Source organism: Poecilia latipinna, unplaced genomic scaffold (genome assembly GCF_001443285.1).
Source record: "Poecilia latipinna isolate Pla-1442-1.1 unplaced genomic scaffold, P_latipinna-1.0 Scaffold43, whole genome shotgun sequence".
Lineage (NCBI taxonomy): Eukaryota > Metazoa > Chordata > Actinopteri > Cyprinodontiformes > Poeciliidae > Poecilia > Poecilia latipinna.
The window spans coordinates 378,341-404,010 of record NW_015112659.1 but is presented as its reverse complement, the minus strand read 5'-3'; the positions used below and the strand labels follow the sequence as shown (position 1 = coordinate 404,010).

The 25,670-nt window shown below is 39.1% G+C and overlaps 1 protein-coding gene across 1 annotated transcript in view; it reads left to right on the top strand.

Annotated features, from left to right (window-relative positions):
• Window positions 1–25,670, top strand: part of LOC106957585 (latent-transforming growth factor beta-binding protein 2) — a 125,448-nt gene that overhangs the window by 16,327 nt on the left and 83,451 nt on the right. Inside the window, 3 exon segments of the mRNA XM_015048975.1 lie at window positions 2,467–2,737; window positions 24,031–24,296; window positions 25,324–25,566. Coding sequence (XP_014904461.1) covers window positions 2,467–2,737; window positions 24,031–24,296; window positions 25,324–25,566 — 780 coding nt within the window.

Genomic DNA, 25,670 nt, shown 5'->3' with positions numbered 1-25,670 from the left:
AAGTAATAATTGCTGCACATATTTCCGAAATGGGTGGAATGTGAGGCAATTAGTTTTAATGATGTGCAAGACAAATCTGCACGACAGCAATTACTGTGACAATGTGTTCAGCAGCCCAGAGGCAGGACCCAGAGACAAATGGAGATGGTCAACGGCAATGTACGCCACGGGCGCACATGCTGCATGTGAGGCCATATGTCGGGCCTTGAGTCACTGACCTGTCTGCTTTGTTCAGCACAGGCGACATGTTTGTCTCCTGTCATCACCGGGACTCACAGATGAAAACGGGTCATTTGTTCTCACACGTTGTCCCCCTTTCACCATAATACCCGAGGAATCAATGACCTTTTTGATCTGATTCTGCATCCAGGGCTTGAGTTTGAGCAGATATCGGGTTCAAGTCGGCAGCATTTAGACAGCCCATACTTTAGCTAGCTGGGGTATTTTACTTCTTGCCAAAACAAAATACAGGCAATCCCTACTTTATCTACTTTATGCCATAATGGAAAATTTGGATGACTTACCAAGTTGTACAATTCCCAACCACATCTCTCTAAATGTGTACAATTAATAACAAAAAAAACAAACAAAAAAAAAACGGTTATGCTTCCAAAAGTGTAGTTAAATGTAATATTTATAAAACTTAGATGATGTGAATCATGTTTGCTTATTGCATTTCTTTTGTCATAGGCTGATGCTGCACATAGAAGAAGACTTTAATGTAGTCATAGATGGGAAACTTATCTGGTCATTGTTTGTAGGATCCATATCATAACAAGCGACCAGAGTCTGAACAGCAATGCAATAACAGGAAGTGTTGAGCAGGTATGGAGTGCTGTTCTCAACCAGTTCTGTCCCTTTTGGCTGCCAGTTCGAGCCGTGGCACCGATCCTGCCTGCGATCCGTCAGCGTTCACAGCATCTGTGTCAATAGCATTCCATAGCTGTTGACAGAGCGCCGCTGTTTGCTTTAGCCACCGCAGACCAGTGGCCTAATGTACTGGTTGAGGACAGTGTCGTAAATCCTCAAGTGCTGTACGCTCCAGTCATTGGTGACACTAGGTCAGCTTGCTTGTTTTAAAATGGGTACCACAGTGTCTTTCCTGATTTAAAGTAAATGGAGTGTAAAGGCAGGCCCCAGTAGAGAGATACTGATTATCTTCCTTTGACTGTGAGGTACCTTGATCACGCTGTGTTTGCAGACAGGTGGAAATATCACATACTAAGCACAAGCTTTGTCTGACATGCTTTGTATTCTTGAAAAATCTTTAGACATTAGGAGTATGGAAAAATTACCATCCTACCAAGGTATGGCCATTCATTTCAACTAACAGACTTGGTAAAGACTGCATAAATCAGAGAAGCAGTCAAGATGCTGATGGCAACTCTGGAGGATAGGAGAAATCTGCTATGAAAGATAATATATTGCTATGATAACTATTAGTTGTGCTCTCCACAAATCTGGTTTTTATGGAAGAGATATGTTTTTCTTGTCTGGGAAGCTGGTTAGAGCTGAAGGGGGAAACATGAATGGAGTCAATATTGGGATTTGCCAGAAGAAAATCTGCAGAACTCTTGAGAATGGAGCAAAGATTAACCTTCTAGCATAAGGCTACTATTAAATGGTTTAGCTCAAAGCTTATTTGTGTTTTAGGACGGTTCAGTGAAAGTCCAGATTCAGGAATCTGTAGCATCCATCCAAGCTGACTGAGCCTCAATTACTTTGCAAAGACAAATGCGAAATCACTCAGTCTCTAGATGTACAAAATTGATTAAGACGCCAAAAGACTAACTGTGGTAACAGCAGTGAAGGGTGATTATACAAGGTATTGATTCGGGGTTGTTGAATAGCAATGCATTCCACCCTTTTCTGAGTGTTTTTGTGCATACTTGTAAATCACATCCATTATTTTCCCTTTACTTCACAATTTTGTGCTGTTTTGGATTGGTCCTTCCCATAAAGTCCCATTAAAATTCCTTAGGGTAGTTGGATTTTCTGAGTCTGCCTCCAGCAAACAGTGTTACTTTTTTTAACCCATTTATGACCTCTGTATTTTTATGGCCTGTTTTTAAACGGCCATTCATTACAGTGAAAGAACGCGCTTTATTCTTGATTAGAAGCAAAACTGACAGAGTAGAACTGCCAGCAGCACTAAACTAATCCACAAGCTTGTTTTACAGCTGTACCTCCTGCAGAATTAATGTAAGCGATCATTTACATTTAGACTAAACAAGGCTGGCTAAAACCTCAGAACTAACAGAACCAGACAACCCCGCCATGCTCTTTACAAAATGGAAAGCATCAAAATGACTCAAAAGTTAAATAAGAGGCCTTTTTATTGAATCATTTCACTATGAGCCACCGTGCTGAGATCAGGAAAAGCCATTTCTCCTTCATACAAGGGGCCATACGCGCCAATGTGTGCTGCTGAGAACATGATTCCCCTCTGTGCTCTCTCTCCCCCAGCTGACTGCCAGCCCCCCTGTCAGAACCGCGGCTCCTGCAGCCGACCACATACTTGTGTGTGCCGCTCAGGCTTTCAGGGTCCCCGCTGTGAGGAGGTGGCCCCCGAGCAGGTGTACATTCGTGAGCGGGGCACTCTGAGGCGCATTCAGCCAGGCACCAAACCCTTCCAGAGAGACCCACCACAGAGAAGACCCTTGGAGAGGAAGGCCGCAGACACCACCAAGCTCCAGACCCCGCGACCTGTGACCACCAAGCAGCCTGCCCAGACTGTGTAAGTAGCTCCACAAATGTTTCTCGTCATATCCAGAAGGGCTTTCACACTCGTGTCATATATGTTAGTCTATGTAAGTCGTCACGATCTGAAGTGTATTTACAGAGTACGTAAAGCTTTCTCTTGGTAAACTGCTTTAATTTGCTTCCTAAACATGCTGTATTTGTTAACTCTGCAAGCAAATTCACAGATGGGAGCTATTCCACTGAAATCAACAGATTTTTTTTTTTAGCTGTTGAAATTGGCTGAACATTTGTGCTTTCATTTGCTCTTAATGAGAGTTTGGATTAGTTTTGATCCAAAAATATGATGAACAATCCATTTCAACGTGCAGTTTCTTTTTATTTTGCATAATATATTCATTTTTATAGCTACCATAACTTTTCATGAAATGCTGTCATGCTGAAAGAAAACATACCATATGAAATAAAGTTTTTATTAAAAAGAACTGCAGAACACTTACACCCATGATCTGCTTGTGTTTATTCCTTTAAATTATAGATAGATCGATCAGAATTTTGTCGCCTATTTCCATTCTCTGTCTGGCTTTGTACAAAATTTGATCATCCATGTATATTTCTGAAATTATTTTAATTTAATCCTGTTCCGCTGTTTGGACCAGAACTCCATGGAAGGAGAAATGTATTTCAGTGGGACTTTCCTGAGAAATACTGTAGCTTCATTTATGTTTCCTCACATGGCAGATGATGCAGTTTCTTTTCAAAAAGCTTCTTACATCATCACTGAAACTGGAAATAGCCATTTTTGAATCTTTCTTATGGAATGTGGAGGATTCATTGTTTGAATCCTGAGTTGCTGTCTGACCGGTCAGGGCCGATCAGGCTGAAAATCATCTGAATCCAGTCACCAACTTGATTCTCCGGTTACATACATCTTCTTTCCAGACATGGCCTCCATAAAACTTATGTAGAACATTAATTATAGAAGCAGCTAAGAAGCACCAACTAGCCCACAAATCTGATCTGTATGGAAGAATAATAATAAGAAAGGAACACATATTAAGTCCCATTTGCTATTTGCCTCAGAACATTTAGGGAACACAGAATAATGTACTGCATCATTACCATCATTGTGAAACATTGGAGTGGCAGCATCATGCTGTAGGGAACTTTTCTCCATCTTGCACACTTGAGTCTGGACAGGCTTCCTGGAGATAAATGGAGGCATGAAAGAAAACTTCTCGATACGGTTTGAATGTTATGATTCCATACATTTTGCGCTCCAGTGTAAAATAAAATATTCCACAAAGCAGGTAATCTTTCGCTGCTTTTAAAAAGTCATACTTAAAAATCTCTTAGTTTTAATCTTCAAAACATTAGAAAACTTAGTGGCTTTCCAGACAGATGTACTAATCCATACTGCTTGACGGAAAAAGTTGTTTTGAAATGCATTTTTTGGGGGTTTGTGACTGCTTCAGTTTTTCTTTGATTTTTTTGGAGCAATGGTGACTGTTATGTATCCAACTAATAATTACCCAGACAAAGGTTTCTTTCAGTGCGTTCAGCTTATTCTCCAAAGACTGCTAATCAGACAAGCTTAATAGTTTCTTGGCCTGGATGTCTGATTGTTTAAGACTCAGTCTTGTTGGAAATTGCATTTTTGGTTTGATTAATGACTGCCGCGGTCACAACCATATTTCCGATTAAGGAAAAGCAGGGTAATTGATTTCCGGAGTGTTTTGATGAAGATTCATATTGCTTACAAGCCCTGACTTATCTTGTCAAATAGTTATCTGTTTTGACCTTGTGCCCAGCAGTTTTCTAGTTGTTTATGTGCTACAATTTATTTGGGCACTAAGGTCATAATTTACTAATTTACCAGTTTGTCATTTTGGTAATTTCTTTCTACCAAACCACAGACACATTTTTAATTATTTCTGACATTTATGATGATTCTCCTGCTAATTAGCGAAAGTCTTATGTCATTTTGAGCTCTTGCTGGTGTTGTGGAATGATGATGGCAAAGGCAACCACGTGCTTGTGGTAGCTCAGTGAAACGCGGCTAAATATCTTGGCATTCGCTTCACAAAAACACATTTTCTACATCCTCCTTCCCTAAACAATTATCTCGAAGTCATAGTAAATCTTCTAATCAATACAAGATCTCTGGAGAGTGCACAGTTGCTATGCATATGTTTTCTTTGTTCTCGACTCACAGGACATATTTGTGTTCTGAGTCACGGATCTGGGGTAAATAGAAGTAGACTGGACTGCAGGCATAACGCTCCGAGGAGCAGACAGTGTTCCTGAATCACAAATACCACCACAATGACTCTGTTTGCTGTCATGTTTTTGCTGAAGCTGACTAATCCCGTAGTCCGTCCGATTCAGTCTTTCCAGCTAACTGAAGAATAAACTGCAGTAATCAGTGTACTTAATCATTTTCAGCTCTGACTAAAAACTTCAGCTTAAATTGTCTACACTTTAACACTAATCTGATATTTATTTGAACACTTGCCCCGCTCTTTCCAGTAAGGTACTGGAGCCCTTGTGAACTACCGTGCTTTTTTTTTTTCTTTTCGCATTCCCTCAGTCCATAACGATCTTTCAGGGGTGGAACCGTGCTCCCTCGGGGTACACAGCGGATGCAACTCGTGGTTTCAAATATCAGGTTGAAGATCCACCGCTTCCAAAGCCTGGAAAGCACGAGCGATGTGAGGTCACGGAGACTAAGAGTCAGAAAGCGAGACCAGTGCCAAGACCTAATAAAGGAGTCTGAGTAGGCAATTAGAGAGGTTAGGTGCTCGAGAAAAGATAGATTATATTGGCTTTGCATCCTACTTTTTTTTTGAATCGACAGGCAAAAGTTGCATTATGTATTCAGCAACTATTTATTTTCTTTTGTTCAAGAGACACTAAGAGGTACAATGCTTGTCTTGTTTACAAGAGAATTGGCTTATTATGCCAGCAGCATTTTCAAAATGACTCAGCTTGGCAAGTGGTATCAGGTAAATAGTAGAGCGAAGGACAAACCAGAAGGAAGAAAATGGAACGATGGCATGTTCTTTATTTGTATTTTTATTTTTTTGATCTTGTGGGTTTGTTCTGCTGTTACATCTGAATTTCCTCAATGTGAGACAATAAAGGACATTTCTTCTCTGTTCTATTGGAACATTTTGAGAAACTGTCCTGAATATACTTTAAGCTATCTTTTCACTCTTATTATATTGTAGTTTTAATCTTCACCGTGGAGAGGAAGTCAGGTTTTTTAATCAAGCTTTAGGTTTTTCTTTGTTGATGAAAAGGTTGTTTCAACCTTAAGAAAAGAATTCAACATCATTTTACTCCTGACGCAGCAAAAAGTAAATGTTTTAGTCCTTCTAGTAAGATGCGAGAGAAATTAGCTGAGTGATTTGAGTTTTTTGTAGTTTAATGAAGCATAGTGTGAAACATATTGTTGCCCCTCCTCCATTTGTGACTGTACATACAACTCAGCTGGCTGAATAAAAAGGCAGCTACACTTTTACCTCAGTTTCAAGAAATACAATTTCGGCTGTTTGGTGATATTTTCAGTTATAGCTGCACAACCTACCGAATCACAATCATCAAAATATATCTTTTGTCAGTTTATGAATTGGAGACTCCAATGTTTGCCTTGAAGTCAGATTTTAAGTTTAATGCATTTGCACTTTGCATGCAAACTACATATTTGGATAGCCTCAAACCTCCTTTGTTGTACATCAGTTTACAAAAAAAGTAGAAAATTTGTAATGATGGAAAAGATAGAAAAGCTAAGGAAAATGTGGGTTGGTCATGATCAAGATCATCATTGTGATATTCACCATTATTTTCAAGTTAAATATTTTTCTAGCATCGCCTCACCCTGTTTCTGGTGCTGAAAATAAGGGGCAATAATAATTTAAAGCTAAAGAATTGCCACCTAAAACTGTGGTTTAGAACTACAGCTGGCAAGCCATGAGAGGCATTTCTGTTCATCAGCCAACCCAAGCAGAGAGAATGACTGATTAACCACTTAACATCAGCTCGTAAAACTTGTTATTTTGTACAGAGCAGAACAGTAAAAATGGATAATATTCTGTGCATTTGGAAATGACCTCAAAATTCAGGTCATTTCCAATTCAGATCAAACACATTTGTGATAAACAAATGTGTTTGATCACATTTGTTCGTTATTTTTACTTAAACCTCTGTACCAGCATCAAAATGCTAAATAAAATTGTCATAACTAGCATTTAGATCATGGTATACATTATAAGTGCTGGAAGCTAAACAATGGTGAATGAGCCAAACTCATTCTGATTCCCTGACACCAAACAAAACCAGGATTCACAAAAAGTAACACAACACCTCAAGTCTTCATTGAAAAGAAAACAAAAATTGAATTTCTTTTGAGATTTTAAATCAGTTTCTCCTCTGGCCTCTTTTATGTTTTTGTCAGTCGTCCAAATATGCTTGTTTGATCAATGAGGAACAACAGAATGATTTATAAGGAAGCTCCAGGCCAGAGTTTCAAAACCCCAACAAGTGAGGAACAAGTACATTCTCAGGCATAGACTTTAACTGTTTTTCCAGTGTCACACGTTGTTTCTGTGATGTCTTTGATGTGATTTCAAAAAAGTCCTTTTGATGATTTACAGCCGTCTTTACATCTGGCCACCAAAGAGCATTTTTGACCTTCGACTTAAATGTCTTGTGATTCCTAAAGCTCAGCAATAAAGGGTTTGTGGTCCCTGTCAACTCCAGATCCTGCAAAATCCAGTGTGAAGGTCGGGGGTTAGTGGTGGACACTCCTGGTTCAGCTGAAACGGTGTTAATTCACACAGGATGTAGTCACCACCTGAGCCCCTCATATCATCTCCACTCACCCCGCTGTTCTCTGACATCAGCTCTCTGCAGGAAACAGAAATGGGCAGAACATGATGTGTCAGCCTGCTAAGGTCATCTCTGTGGTCTTGCTTACATAACCACTCAGGACGGCTGCCAGCTGGTACCTGAATAACAGAGCCGTGCTGCTGATAGTTGATGTTCAAGTCATTACACTAAACTTTGACCATCTTTACTATTTTCTGTGACCTCTCTTTGAATACTGTTTATTTTATTTGGTTTGATGGAAACGGCATTATTCAGACAGGGAAGCTTGAAATCGTCCTACATATAAAACACCAATCGCTTTCAGTATCACAGTCAGCATGTTCCAAAATCAGATCAGTGTGTTGGCAGCTGTTGCAAAGTAGTTCTTTGGACATTTTTAGTGCTTCTGCCACATCCTCCACTGCTGATAGTTAAACAACTGATTGAAACTCAGGGTTATCAAAAGTTCATATGAACATGGAAGTCGTGGAAGAAAACTGTTGTTCAAAGTTTCTTGCAAATAAAAACCAGAAAAGGATGCCGTGACCTCAGTCCCCCTGATACAACAATTTGCATTGCTACATTTCTCTGGAGTCACAGCTGTTAGTCCTGTGACTCTATCAGCTTTACTCATCTGTAAACTGAAATTTCTGCCAAAGTAGTTGGAGCGTGACCATAGGGATCGATATTTAAGTCTTTTCACAGATTATTGAACCTATTTACATCTGAGCTTTGACTAGACCTTTCTAATACATGAATAAGGTTTGATTTAAATCATCCCATTGCAGCTCCGTCTGTATATTCAGCCTTTCTGTCCTTTTGGGAGTTGGACTTCATCTGCAGGTCTTAAGGTTTTCTTTCTTAATTTTCCTGTATTTAGCTTTATCCATCCTCTTGTTAACTTTAATCTGCTTCCTTTTCACTGCTGAAGAAAAGTCTGGTTGTGTCTTTTTAATGATTTGCCAGTGGATTCAGCGTGGGCTGCTCTGTCAGCTATGGATCTCTGGCGCTTCTCCAGAATCACACAGAGCTTCTTGGCTCTTGCCTAATGTTCTCCTTGCTCAGACTTTCAATTTAGGTGGACAGCCAAGTTATGGTTGGCTTGTATTTATACCACAGTCTGACCGTTTTCAAAAGATAAGTTGAACAGCGCTTTATGAGATGTCTAAAACTTGGGAGATTATTTTAAAGTCCAAGCCTGCTTTAAACGTCTCCATAACTTCCTCCAGGACCAATGTAAAATTATGCTCTAAATTTGCAAAAGCAATGGTCGACTTATGCTGATTACATCTGTAAAAAAAAAAAAAATCCTCCATCAGTTTAACATCTGTGACCAGTTTCATTGGTCTCACTTGCTCTCTTCTAACACTTAATTTTGAGGCCTACTCTATTCTTTCTACTGACATTGCACTAAAGTGTCTGTGTACAAACATACACCAAGAACATGCATCTTCATTAAATGGATGCAGTTTGCAACATGATTTAAATAGGCTTTCTAGTTGTTTAAAGTGAACTTTAAATAAGGCAGCTTCTGCTTCATCTGTGAACATGGATGAAACAGAAGTTGTCTTGGCATTTTAACCAAAGATGCTTTATTTCCAGCTGAGCTGTCTCTCTTGATACATTCCTTATGTGTTTTTCAAACTGTGTGCTGACACATCAGACTGCTGCAGGCATGCTGCTGGTGTATGGAGAGGATGTACACACTGATGCGTGCGTTGCTCCATAGACCCGGCTTGACTTCAGCTTGTATTTTAAATCGGACGTTTCTTGCTCTTGGCGTGAGTATCTCTGGAGAGTTTTATTTGCGCTGATTTCCAGTTTTACTTGTGTTGTTTCACAAGTAAAATTGCTTCCTTGTGGGTCAGTAGTAGTTACTAATTACTAAACTATCCAACAATGCCAGCTTGTCAAAAATTTTTACAGCAGTTTTTACTGAGCCAATTAATAGTTGGGAACACTGACTTTTATTTAGCACATTATATGTTTGGATGGTAGCAGTTAACAAGGTAAAATCCTACCAATGTTCATTTTCATCTCATCAAGGTCTCAAACTAAATTATGGAGCTTTTAAAGATTCTAATTGCCCCTGATAAATATGAAATTAACCAAGTTCATTTCATATTTGAAAGACTAAAACATTAGTCTATGTTTCCTCCCCATTGAAGAAAAAAAAAAAAATCAAGCGTGCACAGAGATTCTGTAAACCCATTACATTTGCATCACTCAGGGACATACACCAATCAGGATTTTGTGACCCATTTCTGAAGCTTAGAGGAAATCTGAAGCAGGAACAAAGCCAAGCTGCAAAAGAATACAGGACGACATTTTAAACTGTCTTTTGTACTTTAAGCAGTTAGAATAGTTAGCTGTATTCACCTAATCGGAGAGCTTGGTGTGTATTTGTTAGACGAAAATGTTAGTCCTGACTTCAAGATTGAGATTTCCAACATCGGGCAACCATTTTTTCCTGCATGCTCAAAAAGATAAAGTGGCAACTTTGCTGTACACTGTTGAGCCTTCCTGGAATCTGCTGAAAGTGTTGATCTCTTTCACTTTCCTGCAGCCTGATTGAATCTCAGACTGCAGAAAAATCATAGAAAAATAAGCCACTCAAACTGAAAATCATTTGCCAGTTCCTCAACGCATCTCGTCTTTTATTGCTGATCCCAAATGGCAGCAGCAATGCGAAATGCATGTCAGAGTTCACACACTGCCATGCTTTCTGCTGGGTACTTTTTCTAAGACTTGAACAACTGTGTCCAAAGTTTGTCACAGAACTCTGGCTTAAAACCACAGCCAGAGAAACGAAATGGGAATAAAAATTGATTGAACCTGGCCACACGAAAAAAACAATAAAAAACACCCAGTTAGAACAACAACACACGCAGTTTTCTCTACATCAACTGTTATGCTTATGTCAGTCCTGCCGCTTTACTGGTGACTAATGCGGCTGGTGGTTCTGCCGCTTGTTGACTCAAGGCTTTGCACATAGCCACCCAACTGTTTTTCAGAGGAAACTGTGGTCATGGTGGGAGTTCTTGATGTTTATCATGGATCACTAGTCACTTTCAGACAAACCACACCACCGTCTGCCGTGGGCTCAAGTCAAATGTTTTGCAGCAGATGATCTTTGCACCTGCAGGATTTAGAAGCAGTGATATTAGCTGTGATTAAGATCAAATATGCCTCTCGTACTCTCTAACATTAAAACATGGTGCTTGGGAAAGTTTGTTACGGTACCAGCTGGCTGCCTGGTTTTCTGCCCAAAAGTGATGTCCAGAATCATCCCCTTTTTTTGCTGTTTGACTGCTACTTAAACAGAGCAGGTCTTTGTTGATGAAGAGGCTGGTAAAGGGGAACAGGATAAGGTAATTCCCCAGGGTCGTACAGTACTGTGTGCTCTTCTCTGAACAGTTCTCTATGCTTTTTATAAACAGTTATAATTAGTATCCTTGCATTGATGGACTGGGAATGAACTGGAACAAGGTCAAGGCCCTAGCTTTGGTCGTACTTGAACCAAAGAGCCTTACTTTTATTTATTTATGTTTTGAGCAGCTTCTTTTGTGACATTAACAAGATTGTGGCTGGAAGTTTTGTGTCCTAAATTTGTAGCAGGGGTGTAATCCGGTACCTTTTTTTTTTTACCTTGGGCTTAATATCAAACGTCGTGCTGAGGATTTACAAAAGCTTCCCTGTCCTTAAGTGATCTGTATGTTGGACAAGAAAAGGAAATGTTGGGCTTAAGTATATCGCATATCACTGAAAAAGCCAGTCAAGTCTCAGAGCACATTTTGTTTTTAGTGTGAGCCTAGATTTACTATAGAGTTTTGAGTATCAGCAACGTTAATACTGTCTGAGCATGGTATCCTCTTAAATAGATAGAGCCAAATGAGTCCCATGAGTGTTTGGCTTCCTGCGAGACCAGGGGAAACAAAGGAGCACAGACATCTCCGGCCAAAACGTTGGACTTATATGTCTGTCTATTGAAACTTTCTTAAAGCCTCAGCACAGTCTGCATCCAAAGCCAAATCCCTCTCACCGCCAAGGATTCTGCAGCTGTTGTACAGTCAAAATACTGCACAATGCTTTTAGACAGTAAGGTAGCTGTCCCAGAATGCACAGCGGTTTTAGTGCAAAGGCAGATGGATATGACATTAATCAAACTCTTGAATGAAGCACGGTGCTGACATGAATCAAAGCATGGCTGTGTGTGGGACCATTTTGTCCATTCTAGTTTTTCAGTGCAGATTTCCCTGTGAGGATGAACTCAGGAGTGCATTTGAAAAAGGAGTCATCCAACAAGCTTAAGGAACACGCATACATAATTTAGTATCTCTTCCACTTTTAGTTTACTTAGAATTTTTTTATGCTCCTTTTGGGAAATTGATTTTCTGGTCCGACAGCAGGGCTTCTTACAAAGCACAATCACAGACATTCACAATATTTAACACCTTAGAGAGCACATTTTGAAAATCATACAACGTTTTCTTTTTAATTGAGCTTGAGTTTATTGTTTTATACCTACCTCTCCAATGTGCTAAAAAATGACAGAAAAGAGATAACAGGGCAGTTGAGGACTCACAAAAAACGTTGACAAATAATGTTAAACGTCAGATTCCTACAACTTTACATAAAACAATGGGCCCCCAAACAAAATTTAGAGATTGCAAAGTGCAATTTAATTTTGTGATCTTGAAGTGAAGATTTATGGCGATATATTTAGTGAGAAGGAAGTAGATCTAACATACTGGCTCCCTATTGAAGAATTTAAAAGCTCTGTGGTCTGTTTGTCATTCAACGCAGTGATGAATGACTGCTTTATTTTCAAACTGTGCTTGAAAAATATTTTCTAGCAGAGTTTATGTTACATATTGCAATTTTGGCATACTTAGTTCATTATGAAAAGATTTGCATCGACTTGCCAATAAGTGTGACACCAAAATCATCTACTTTATCTTTGCAAAAATGCAATGACTGTGCAAGCCTAAACTTTGGCCACATAATCAGTTAACATTTTAGCTGTGTAAATGTTTAAATTTAGGTTTCAGAATTTGCACTTGCATGAACTGAAGGAACATCTCCTTGGTCTTGACTGTATTTAGCACAAGGTTCACGTCATTCTGAAAGCAACTACAGTGGTGTACTTTGTTCTTACTCCTTATCCTTGCATCAGCCTACTCTGTGCCTTCACTCTGAGCCTTATGTTCTTTGTGAAACTCTACTAAAGTTTAAAAATCAGTGCTTTATCCCTCTTCAAAAAAAGAAATCCCTCCACCTACTCTCTTGTTGGAAGCTGTTTTTGGCTTGCCGTCAAAGCAGACTGACATATGACGCTGACCAGCAAATAGACATAGCCTCAGTCAGCACTTTGTAATGGCTCTTCCTGCTGACCTGTCTTGTGGCATTTCACTAAGTGAATGATCAGAGCAACTACAATAAACCGAAGAATATTAAATGGCCTCTCTGCTAACCACGTCTCCGGGCATTTTGAATCAAACCCCTGAACCGCAGTTACCACAGTGTGCTGCTTCTATCCAGAATTGAAACTTTCTGGGTTCCTTCAACTTTGAAAACCAAACTTTATAAATACTTAGGTGAAAATAGACATATTGGCAGTATATTTTATCCCTTAGAGATAAGAAATGGCCTGTTTTTTTACAGTTCTTTTGATAGACTAGAATGTTTGGGCATATGTTTTGATCATGTTGTGTCTGCTAAGCTCTGGATGGTTAAATTTACTGCAAATCTGTTTTCATGCTGGTGAGGAAAGCAATACCTTCAAAATTAAAGGAAACATTATCTTGTGTTTTGTCTACGTATCTCTCTGCCAGATCCAAATAACAGTCGTTGGTTAGTAGATTTTTAAAGAACGTTCTCTGTTTTTCATTTCCAGTCACTGTGATTTATTTCATCCATACTTTAGCTGCTACTAGCCAACTCTGAGTAAGACATCCAGACAGGGAGAACATGATTTAGTCCAGTGTATGTCGTCGGTGCGATAAACCCTTGAACACACCCAGTTTTTCACAAGGGGGAATATTCTGCCAAGACCCACAATTAAACAAGTCGTAATGACTGGAGATTTTATCAAAGGCTTGACCTTAATTGCTCTCTGATGTTAGGCCTTACAAGACCAGATGTACAAGGAAAACCTGTTTTAGTGGAGTCCAGTTTATATAGTTTAATGACTGTTTCTATGACAAGGAAAGTTTGTTTTATTCCAATTAAAATAATTTGAGAAAAGTGACACTAGGTTTGTATGTTATGTCTTTGATTTCTTCAAGTGGCCAGATTTTTCTGCAAAACAAGTGGTGAGAAAAGCTCTGCCAGAGATTACACATTTACAAAAAGTTGTAATTTAGGGTAGGACTTTAATGTGTCAGTGGCTGCTGTGGAGTTATTTTTGAATTTTCAATAAACACAAACTTTACCACTGCCATCCTGTTGCATGATCTTGTTGCCATGAGGAACTCACAACAGTATAGCTGAAGTCTCCCTGCCACTGGATATTATAGTTACCGGTGCATGCTCTGGATCAGTCTTGGGGGTTTTATTGGCAGAAATGCATGATCTATGGATGTGGTCGCACTGCATGGAGCCAGAGGAATGAAATGACCACTTTGGGATTTGACCACAGGTGGTACAGATGGTTGAGTGCCCTGACTGAGTGAAAGGCTTTATATTTTTTTTCTTGCTGAGACTTCTTTCACTTACTGAAAACTTCAGTTTCTTTTTCTGTTGGTATAGTAAACAGAAACCTCAGATCTTAATTTTCTTTCACAAGAACGGCTTTCCACTAAGTAATGTCAAAGCATCCTTCAAAGACCACATAATTAGTCTCTGCAGTTCTAGCAGTAAAAAAAAAAAAAAGAAAAAAAAAACGTATAAAAAAATCTCTAATTAGTTCATAAACAGTTCACTTTAAATGTTGAGGAATGTGTTGACTCTGAGCATGAATTAGTCCATAAATGAGTAACATGTTTGAAACCTTGAACATGAAAACAACTTCTAGTCAAGAGTTTTGTGTACCAGGATAGATTGGTTACTTCTCATGTGTCTCTCTGTTGTTGTTTCAAGACTGTGGTAAAACACAAACTGGAATATATTTATCTGTGAATGCCCAACGCGGTTTAGGCTGGATGTTGTGATGACTTCTCATGGAAAAGCCTGCGGGTCCCAAAGCAAGTTCTGAGACTCAGAAAATGGCAAAGTCAAGACTAGAATCAGCAGAAAGTTATTCCCAACTGAGTCAAGAACCTGATCAACTTGTCAAGAGTAATATGAGACGTGTTCCTACTTGCATTATATTGAATACCGCTCTATAATTTGGTGTAAAAATCCTACAAGATGTCTCAATCCAAAGTAGGGAATCTTGAAGCAGCTGGACCAGGACCACCAGCAACCAGAGATAGAATAGTTAACTAAAACTAACAAAATATTGAAACCTGAAATTGAGAAAACATTTTTGTTAATTGAAATATATAAATGATAATTATTTATTACCATTTATAAATAATTACAAATGGTAACTTGTAATTACCATTTGTAATTACAAATGTTTTCTCAATTTTAAACCTGAAATTGAGAAAAAAAAATTAACTGAAATAAATAAATGGCAATTAATGGGAAAAAAAAACTATGACTGAATCTATATAGTGTGTTTATAAATCTAAAACATACTGAAATTATGGATATTATGTCCTTTGTTTTTATGAATGCATTTATTGGCCTTTCAAATTGATGTGAAATAGATTTTTCTACCCACATACAAGCAGTTTATATCAGCTGTGAGCAAATTATGGTACTCCATACTCCTCCTGGCAGCACTTCCCCAAAATGGTGACACCAAACGTTCATTCTGCGAATCTTTCTGCACATTTAAATGATCCAAAATATATATATAAAAAAACTAGAATTACTATTCCAACTAAGAAAAATTTAGCAATATTTAACTAATAAAAACTAGCAAGCATACTCTAAAAAAACAAACTAAAACTAGATAAATAAAGAGTCACAATGAAATAAAACTGAACTACAATGAAAAACCCCAAAACTAATATAACCCTGGCAGCAACCTGTGGGAACATGTCAGTCCTGTAAAGTCCCTTCTCCACGGGTGTGGTTTTTACCGGTTCCACCACAGTCAGCCCCGGCCACATTCGTCTCCATTTGGAGATTCTGCGTGGTTCCTCACCCTTTTTCGTGACCACTTCAAGTGTAATAAAACCCTGGCCAAGCCCTGTATTGCTTCCAAGCGTTGTGATTCATAGTAGACTGAATTTGTTGATTGGATTAGGCTGTAATCTTAGATACTTGACAATTTTGGCTGTTAAGACTAAATGAAATATCTGGGTTTTATTTGAGTCAGCCATGATAACGCCCAGACAGAAGATGACATGTATCCTAATTTTAGGCTTTATCTTTAATAATATTAATAATTGACAAATGGCTTAATAAAAAAAAGAAATATTGCATGTGCAGTACAAGTACGCAAGGTAATGTGTCCTGAAGCCTGAAGCCGCCTTTGGGATGCATTTATCCGTATTACTACTCAATATAAATACGACCTCAAGGTTCTTCATTATTAAGTGTTGCTACTGCACTCTGACGGCCCGCTAATGTTCCTGCCCATGTTCATACTCACAATAATGAAACACTCAGAGTAGAAGTAACATTAGCAGTTAAACTTCCGCCATAAGCAGAAGTTTCATTTTGGATTGATGCTTAATTAATGTTGATTTTAAAAAAAATACACAGAACCTCTTTTTTAATTCAGTGATACGAAATTTATTTCAGGAGAATTTTTTAATTTCTACTAAAACTGATTTATTTGTCTTTATGTAGTCACACTAGTACCACCAAGAAGGAAAACAAACAAGGTATAGATAAAACATGTTTGGTTTTTAGTGTGTGTGCTGTCTGGCATGTTTTTACTTTTAAAAACTTCACTTTTGTTAATGTCTTGGACATCATAGAGATTCATAACACCACTGGGCTTTGGATAGCATAACATGAACAAGAGTCAAGTGTGTATGCATTTGTTCATGCTCTCGAATAACGCCTGTGGGGAAAAGTTTCAGCAGTCTGCACTCCCCCTGCTTGTCTGCGAACCTTGGAGCTCCATCTGTTGCTAAAAACTATTACAGAGGAATATCTCTTTTGTCATTCATGAACATTAAATCTTGAGTAATAGATAAACTGCCTCTGCAGATTTCATGTTTCCTGGTTTAACGTTGTCTATCCTGATAAATTCAGAGGTTTTTTATTTTATCTTTTTGCAAATATGGTTCGTTCTTTCACAATAAACCCTCTGGATCCAAACCTCTTAACTGTTGATCTTCCTCTGTAGGAAATACCTAAAATCTTTGGAACAGTAAAATATTATTGCATTCAAATTGCTTTGTATCCTGCACATGATGGTCCCTCACTGACTACAAAAGTTTACGTCCCAAATGCATTCGTAAATCTCGACTCTTCATTCTTGCCTGTGTTTGCAGTGATTGAGCAGCATAAGGTTTTCATTGTTTCTGCTGCTGTATGCAAAGGTTTTTTTTTTTTTTAAAGATTTCTACTGTTCGCCACAGTTAGATTGATGATATGCCAATTTAAACAGTCTTTGTAGCAAGCAACATTCTCTTTGAAAGAGAGAAATGTGTGCAAACTTTAATTTGCATTTGGTGTTTGATTGCTATCATTTATGCACCCACAAGCAAGACTTAAATTGCTCCTAATGTGTTCAGTTCTTCTGTAATTTAGAGTTTTGGCTCTATGCTGGAGAGACGATAAAGAAACATTTAAGCATTTTACTAAAAATAAAAAAGTAGGTCTAATGAATCAAAGAGTTATATGATGGTCACGTTGATTGGTTGTAAACCTTTCAGTGCTTCAAAGTTTTCCATTTGCCATTCTGGAGGTTGTGACCAGTCCAACACAAAGAAAACTGTGATGGATAAAGTGACAAGCTGGGGAGCTATCAGGTGTTACAGTGCGACCCAGACTGGGATGCTTTACGCCAGAATCCTGCCTGCTGTCACAAAGTTCTGTTTAGACAGCTCATTTGAAGCCACATTGCTCCATCCAGCCACGTCATATTAGTCTATTTTCGGCTTTAGCCACTATAAAGAAACAATCCAAACCTTTGGATGGCTGTTCAAACTTTGCTTTTCTCAAACAAATCCAAATGAAAAATGAGCTCTGTATAGCTGGAACTGTGCTGGGCTTTAGGTGCTGAAAGAGCTGGTTAAAAGCCATTTAATATCGCTGTAATGACCGTTTTTGTAGGCTTTAAGGTATTCTAAGCCCAGAAGTAGGTTCTCAGCTTGGAATACATCAAATGTCAAGAGTGCTTTATTTCTTTGTGAGATTTACGCACACTGAGAATCATAAACGCACCTCAGAGACAGAACTGTTAGTGAATGAATCAGCTGTGGTCCATACGTCTCTGAGCAATGCTCCACATAAACACCGCCCTGGCCTCGTCATGCAGAGTGGGCTAAGGAGACAGCTTAAGATGTAAACAGTTCCTTAGGATCTGGGTCACTATGTGTGTGTGTATGCATGTGAGGTTGATCTGATAAATCCAGAATTCCCCTGTCTGTCTGAGAAGTACTAGCTTCCCAGTGGAACGCTTACAGGAACACCTCTTAAACGATTGGAGTTGGTGCTTTCCAACTCTCCTCTACAGGGGTTTATTGGCGGTTAAACGAGGACGCCTTACAAAATTTCACCCAAAACCCCGAAGCTTCAGTGTACACCTGGCATTTTGCTTGGCAGTGTAATTCAAAGCTCTTAAGATCAACAGGGTTTATGTGCAGCATCAACAGAAGTACAGACATCAGAGGATTTAAATTCCTTTTGACCATCTTCCAGCTTTTTATACTGACTTGTGTTTTTGCACTTCTCGCCTGTGTGCTGTTTGTGCTCCTCCAAAGTCCCCCTCTTCAACTCATCTAGATCAACGTGATGTGAAGTTGGAACTGCCGTTCATGCTGTCTTGTCAGAATTTTTGGAGAACGAATACTCGCGTGTTGTAATGCAGAAAGGAGTTCAAAGATTGCCAGCTAAATGCAAAGTAAAACTTTAGCAATTCTTGGAAGCTTTTCTATAATTTCAGCTTAGTGTCGATTCTTGGCCATGGCTTTTTGTGATTGTAATTTTCTCCATTGTGGTGGGATGAGATCTTTTTTCCACATGTAAATGTGAAATGAACAATATTAATGGTAGCTGTTTTGTGCCAGTAACTTATGTCTTACTTGGAAGCTTCTATTGCTGATGCTTTGATCAAACATTTGGCCTGAGATTTATCAGAATTTGATTTTTTTGAAAAAAAAAAAAAAAAAAGTGAACATGCAAATGCTCAGTAGGAAGATTTCTTATATGGAACTTGATCTTCCTTATGCAATAAATATTCCACAGTTTTATTTTATTTTTTCAGTAGGAGTCCTAGGACCTATCCGGGCCCAATATATCACAGCCACAAAAATTAATAGGTGCTTTTTCATATCCCCTTTGTGTTACACTAGAGTGTTTGTCCTAGAAAATATCATCCTTAGTCAAAACTGACCAAAGCAAACAGTTGCAGTTAAAGCTCACTTGTGTGAGGCAGTTCTTTACTTTTATGTGTGTAACGGTAAGTTGAGCAAAACCGGTTGTTTTTGCTCTGGCAAGACTCCAAAACAATTGGTTGGGATTTAGATAACATCTGTTTGTTGTTATGGAGACTTCTGATTGGAACTGCACAGGTTGGTGCAATTCAGTCAGCTATTTTGTCTGTTTTCACAGTAGAAATGGTCCATATAACTGACTCAGACTCCACTATTCCTGGGCCCCTTTCAGTTGTTGGTCCATCAGACAATGAGACTCTGTGGTGAAAGTGGTGCTACTGGCGTAACACAACACAGTTCATTGATTGGGGGAGAGAAAAATGTCACGGCTCGCGACAAACACAAGACATACTATTATGGTACTTATTTCTACCTGTATGATTCCACATAAGGTGTTGGGTTTCAACACTGGAATTGGAAACACTTTCCGGAATATGGTAGATCATAAACAAGTGTACCAAATGGCACTGCTCACTGGAAACAAGGCATGCCACTCTTTACTGCAGTTTTCTAACAGCGAGGGTCTTTTTTTTTTTTTTTTACAGTTCTTATCATCCTTTGTCTGCTTGTGCAGCTTTATTTTTCACAGTTTTAGTTCATTTAAACTTTTAAACTATTGCTATGATTGCAAATATCAGTAGGTCTTGGCAAGTAGCCGTTTTCTTAAACCTTACTTTTTAGAGTATTGAAGATAAATTCACATCTATCTTGATTGACATGTTCTGTTGAGTTTCCCAATGAGGGAAGGCAAATAGAAATGTTAGATTTTGTTAGGACCTCAGAGGAACACTAAAGGGGCATTATATATGGAAAACATTCAACTGTGCAAAAACCTGGGTAGGCCTTTGACGCACTGTTCCTCCTCCGAGTTGCAGCCTCGCAGAGTATCCGTCACTTCCCCTCTGAGCTCCTTCAGACTAGCCAGCATCAATTAGCAAACACCTGGTGGAACTGGCCATCAGCTGAGCTTATTATGTGAACTGCTTATCAGTGCAAGGCTGGTAAAAACTTTGTTAAAGTGTTGATAGAAGAGCATTGTTGTGATGACTTCAGAAAGAGCTAGCGTTTTTAAAGAAACAGAGACCCAATTTTAAAGCATTAAATTATAAAGTCAATTTTCTTTTAAGTCATATTTGATAGTAATAGCATTTGCACAGCAACTGAAGGTAAGATAGTTACTTGATAGTGCTATAAAATTGCACTATGTGCCTGGAAAGTACACGGTACTGCCCTTTTCAGTCATGATTCACTATTTTACGATTCAACCATCAAAAAACATATAAAACACGTGAATAACTTTTAGTTTAGAGAAATTATCAGTGGCGTCACCGAGTTGACCAAGGGTGATTTTGTTAAAAACAAGTTCTAACATTCTTTTTTTTTTTTTCTAATTAAAAAAGTACTCAAGTCAAAGATTGGATTTCTATAAATATTTTCATGATAGATTTAGCTGCTGCAATAAAAGGAGAATGTATTAAAAGACACTATTTTGTTCTGGCCTGTCCACAGGTTGGACGGAGAGGTAAAATGTCAAGTCAAAAGTATTTTTTGTGTAGATATCGAAAATAAGCCTATTTCTCAGCAAGTCTGTCATTTTCAGCCCAACATCTTCATTTTATTCACTGAACACCCAGCTTCAGTTAGAGGTATATTCCCGGAGAACATGGTCCATATTCACAAAATACTAAAGCAAGACTTGTTTTAATGATTAGTTTCTGACTAAATTGTTCCTCTCCTTAAAGTGAACTTTAAATTCTTGTGAAGATAAAAGTAATTATCTGCACATTAAAGCCCTCAAGAGAAATCTGAAGCTAAAACACCGTTGGGAGTGGCTATTGGACTTTTATGAGGCTTTCGAGTTTCTCGAGGAAAAGGGAAAATAGGGAAATTGCTTCAAATTAGATCATGCTGCAGGGATCATGTTTGTGGTTGAGCTCATTAGATATGTTCTCACATCTCCCACCCAGTGTTATAAAGCTTGAAATAAATGTGATCACAGCACTAATACTTTCAGCATATGGAAAACTGCAACACTCCACATGTGGGACTCCCCTCTTACATATATCATCAGTTTTACAACTTCTTTTTAATTGTGTTCAGGCTTGTCGCACGTAATAGGTAAAATAATTTACTTGACAAGAAATGTGTTAAAAAAAAACATGAAGAGTAAACATGAGCAACGCAGATGAAAACTCAACTATAACACAATTTTTTACCTAAGACAAGTGAAGATTTATATGAAGATTTTTCTATTGAGAATAAAAGCTTTCTTAGAATAATAGCTTGAAAAACTAGCCATATACCACCCCATAAACCTTGCATGATGCTCAGTGGTGTGCAGAGTCTGCCTTGAATTAGTCTCTGTAGCAAATTGTCATTTGTGATTTAAAAAAAAAAGAAAAAAAGGGATTTGAAACATCATATTTCTAGCAGCATTCAAATAGATTATTTTTAAACAGTTATCTGTATATCAACGTTTTTACAATTTTGACTATAATAATCTAGCCATGCACAGTGATTGTGCAAGTCTCACTTTTCTCCACATAACCAGTGCCTGTTTTAGTAATTATGTATAGCAATGTAGTTCTCAAAACATTATTATGATGAGACACTCAATCTTACCAGTCACTTCAAGCTAATGAATCTCAAGTTGAAGGGACTTTCTAATTTTGACATAAAATCACAATGCAGCCCAAGTAAAATGGTCTCCTTTCTTTGGCCCGGACCGAGAGAAAAACATTTGCAGCTGAAGCTAATTACATAAATGTAGAAGAATTGTTTGGAATAAGCCATAATTGATTTAATGTGATCTGCAGACATCAGGAGACGTTTTGTACCAACTGAGGACACAAAAAGTGAAAAACAGAGCACCCAACTAAGCTCCTCCAGAAGAGCAGTAGCAGTGAGTCGGAAAGAGCAGAAGCTTCTTAAAGAGACAATGGCCCAATTTCAAGGCTTTAAAGTCAAATGCCTTTGAAGTCTTATTTGATATATACAGCATTTTCATAACGATTGAAAATAACATAGTTAGTTGATTGTCCAAGTAACTATGACTTAGGTTGTCCAATTCAAATTGACTTAATTTTTTCTCATCTGAACCCATAGTAGCTCTTTTTGGCAAAGTCATTTGATGACTTAAAGCTGTACATGTACCACTTGACACCACAAATAATGTTTTCCATCATACCAAGGTCTGTAATTTCACCAGAGGACTCCCAAATGCCATCTAAGTAACCCAGAACCATTGAGGGGCTTGATAATCCTTATGATGAAATATGTAGGTGGACAACATCATTATATCCCAACTCCCGTTTCCCCTGCTTGCCTTCTGATCAAAAGTCTGGGTGGACAATGATAAGCTCATGCTGTGCGGAAGTGACTTTGCCATTTGAATGCATCTGCGTTGGAAGGAGCAACATCTGGCTAAGCCCAGGAAGCGAGGCAGGATGCTTGCAGGCCAGGTGTCAGCATTAGCAATGGAACTGAGCCAACCATAACTTGAATTGGAAACTATCTGGGTTTGGTATATATGTCTATCCTTTTACCACCATAAACATCAGAGCCTGTTGTTTCCTTGTCACTCTAAACGCTTAGGACCCACCCTTTAGACTCAGCATCTGGGTGAGCAGCTGGCAGCTGTGTGTGCTGCCTGGAGTCTTTTGAAATGATGACGTGACAGACCATTATCAAATGTTTGCCTCCTTTCCCCCCTTTTCATTTGGTGTCCTGTCCTTATTAACAACAGGAATGTTCTCTTTAAAAAAAGAGAGACTTGCACAGGCTTGTGCACAGCTGGGACAGGGTGTGTGTGCATGTGTGTGTGTGTGTGTGTCTACTTTTGTTTTTGCAAGTGTGTGGGCATGTGGATATTTGTGTCCAATATGCTTATTGCCAGACAATTGCTTCGTGTCTGTAGCTCAATTGAACATTTTCACTGTGTACATATGTAATTTGTGGCTTCATAACCACATATAATAAAGTAATGAATGGCTTATATCTTCACTTGGGCTTTGATTACAACCTTAAGTAGCTTGTAAGATCGCAGGTGTGTTTTGTGGACCAGCTCCTCTGATCTGTCCGGCAGGGTTTGTCTTTGTCTCACTCTGTCTGTCAGGGCAGATCACTGTGATCCAGATGTTTTGGCGTGGGGCGGAACCCCGCATTCCACAATCAATCCCAAACTCCAGGTAGGCCTGTCTGTCTCCTCCTTTCAGGTCACATGAACTCGATCTTCGAAGTTGTGCAACTGACCCAAAATCAAATGCTCACTGGGACACAATATGCCCTTTTCGGGCATGGTTTGACTCAGTTCATCGACTCTTGCTTTAGTACTTCCTCCCCATCCAGTGGAAGTTTCAGGACGTTTCCCTTTAGGTGGCCACAGGAGTTCCTAATCTAGACAAGCATACCCTGGGGGTGATGGAAAGATCTAATCCAGACACCTTTTTAGACATACAAGTACATACACAGACAAAGTGGGAGTAGTAATTCTTTTCCCTTTTGGCTGCCTGTTACGGTGTACTGTCTAGTCTTGTGAAATGTTGTTACTGTCTAGCTGAGTCTCAGTGATTGGTGGGGCTCTTTGCAGCAGATGTCCTGTGAGCTTAAAGAATTTTATGGTGTTATTAAATTCATTAAAACAAAAGAGCCTTAAATTTGTTTTACCTCATCTATAAAATCAGTTTGACAAAGCTATGACCTATGCAGCATCTCTCAAGAGTTCATTTAATTTGATTTCACAGTGATCAACATACAATACGTTTTGATGGGTGTGTCTTCCTTCACTGTGTTTATTTGTTGGAAGTTAATCAGAATTTTTTTTTTTTTTTTTCTGTTTTGATTATGTGATCTCCAGAACCCAAGCAAGACGAGGACCTTCGTACTCCTCGCCTCAGCAGAGCGGGACCTCCCGTACCGTGAAGCGTTATCCATCGTCCTCTGAGCCCATAACCTCCAATGCTCTGCCCAACGGCAACGGCTTTGCAAACAGCCATGGCAGTGAGAACAGAAACTGGTACTCCCACAGGAGCAGACAAAGCAACACCCCGTCCCTTAACGGTCAAAGGTCTCCTAGTGACAGCCATTTGCAGGGACAGTTCAACAATGTGTTGCATCCAGCAGGTAAGATCAAGAAACTAATCATTTCTATACCATTTCTGTTCTAAGAATATTTCATTTTAGTCTTCCAATTTTACCAGGTTATTAATTACCAGAAAAAGAAGCAACATCACAATGTATGTGTAAGACACAGAGATGTTTTGGAAGGAAAAACTAAAAGTTTACAGAGTCAACATTTTAAACTGTCTATTGCAGCTCATGTTTTTATTAGAGTGATTGGAGCTGTTTGCATTAATAAAACAGCAGCCTCAATTGTATTCCCTTGATGATGGAGATTCTTACCTCAACTGTGACATCTGCAAAAACTTAATAGATTTGGTTTTCTAAGTTTAGAACAGGCTAGGGCAAATTGAGCTAAAAATCATCTTATTCTGGTCTCCAGACAACTTTTATAAGACAAACACACTCTCATAAACTGGAATATAAGCCCATTAGCTTCTGTGGTCTGCAGGACTCAGGCAGATGTTTTGTATCATTGCTGCATTCATTGTATATCTTTGCATTAACCTCTCTGTAATAACAAGCAATGATCTCTGGTGCTTCTTGCAGCAGAAACAATTTGACCTTATTATTTCTACTTTTTACTCTCAAATAGGTTATCCAGTGCAAACAGCTGTCTGAAGATCTGGCTTCTGTTCTTTTTCTTGTTTTGTGCCAGGTCTGCGGCTGTTGAGCATATTCCCACCATTACACCATGTTCACATGCACTTACTCTCTCTTTGTCTCCATGACACATACACACATCCACAACACCTTCTCCTAAAGATAAAGTGCTCTGGAGCCTCGCCCATCACCTAGCAGTTCTCTCCTCCAGCCCCTTCCCCCGGCTTGTGCCACATTGCTCATTTGGCTGTAGCGTGCTACTGGCCAACCGTCAGCACACACCCTTACGCTCTTAAAAACCGTCTGTTCGCCTGGATGAAGAGTGTGTCACTGTGAGGCTGAAGTGGAGGAAAGATGCAGCTCTTCTTAAGCCCATTTCATCTCCTGTCGCTGCTTCTTCTCAAGCAGATGTGCTGGTGTCTTCCAGGGGCTAATCTCACCTCCAACCTCGACCGGATTAAGATCGTCTTCACACCTATGCTCTGCCGAAGAGTGTGCAGCGGCGGGCGCTGCTACAACAGCTGTGAGAAGGGAGATGTTACCACTGTATACAGCGACAACTCGCAGCAACAGCAGCAGCAACAGCAACAGCAGCAGCAGCAGCAGCAGCAGCAGCAGCAGCAGCAGCAGCAGCAACAACAACAGCCAAAGAACCAAGGCTTCAGACTCTGTAAGTTTTGAATCCCGGGCCTCAACTCCTGCGTCTCTTCTGTCTCATATACGTGTTTTGTTTTTTGGGGGGGGGGGGGGGGGGGTTTTTTTTTTTTTTTTTTT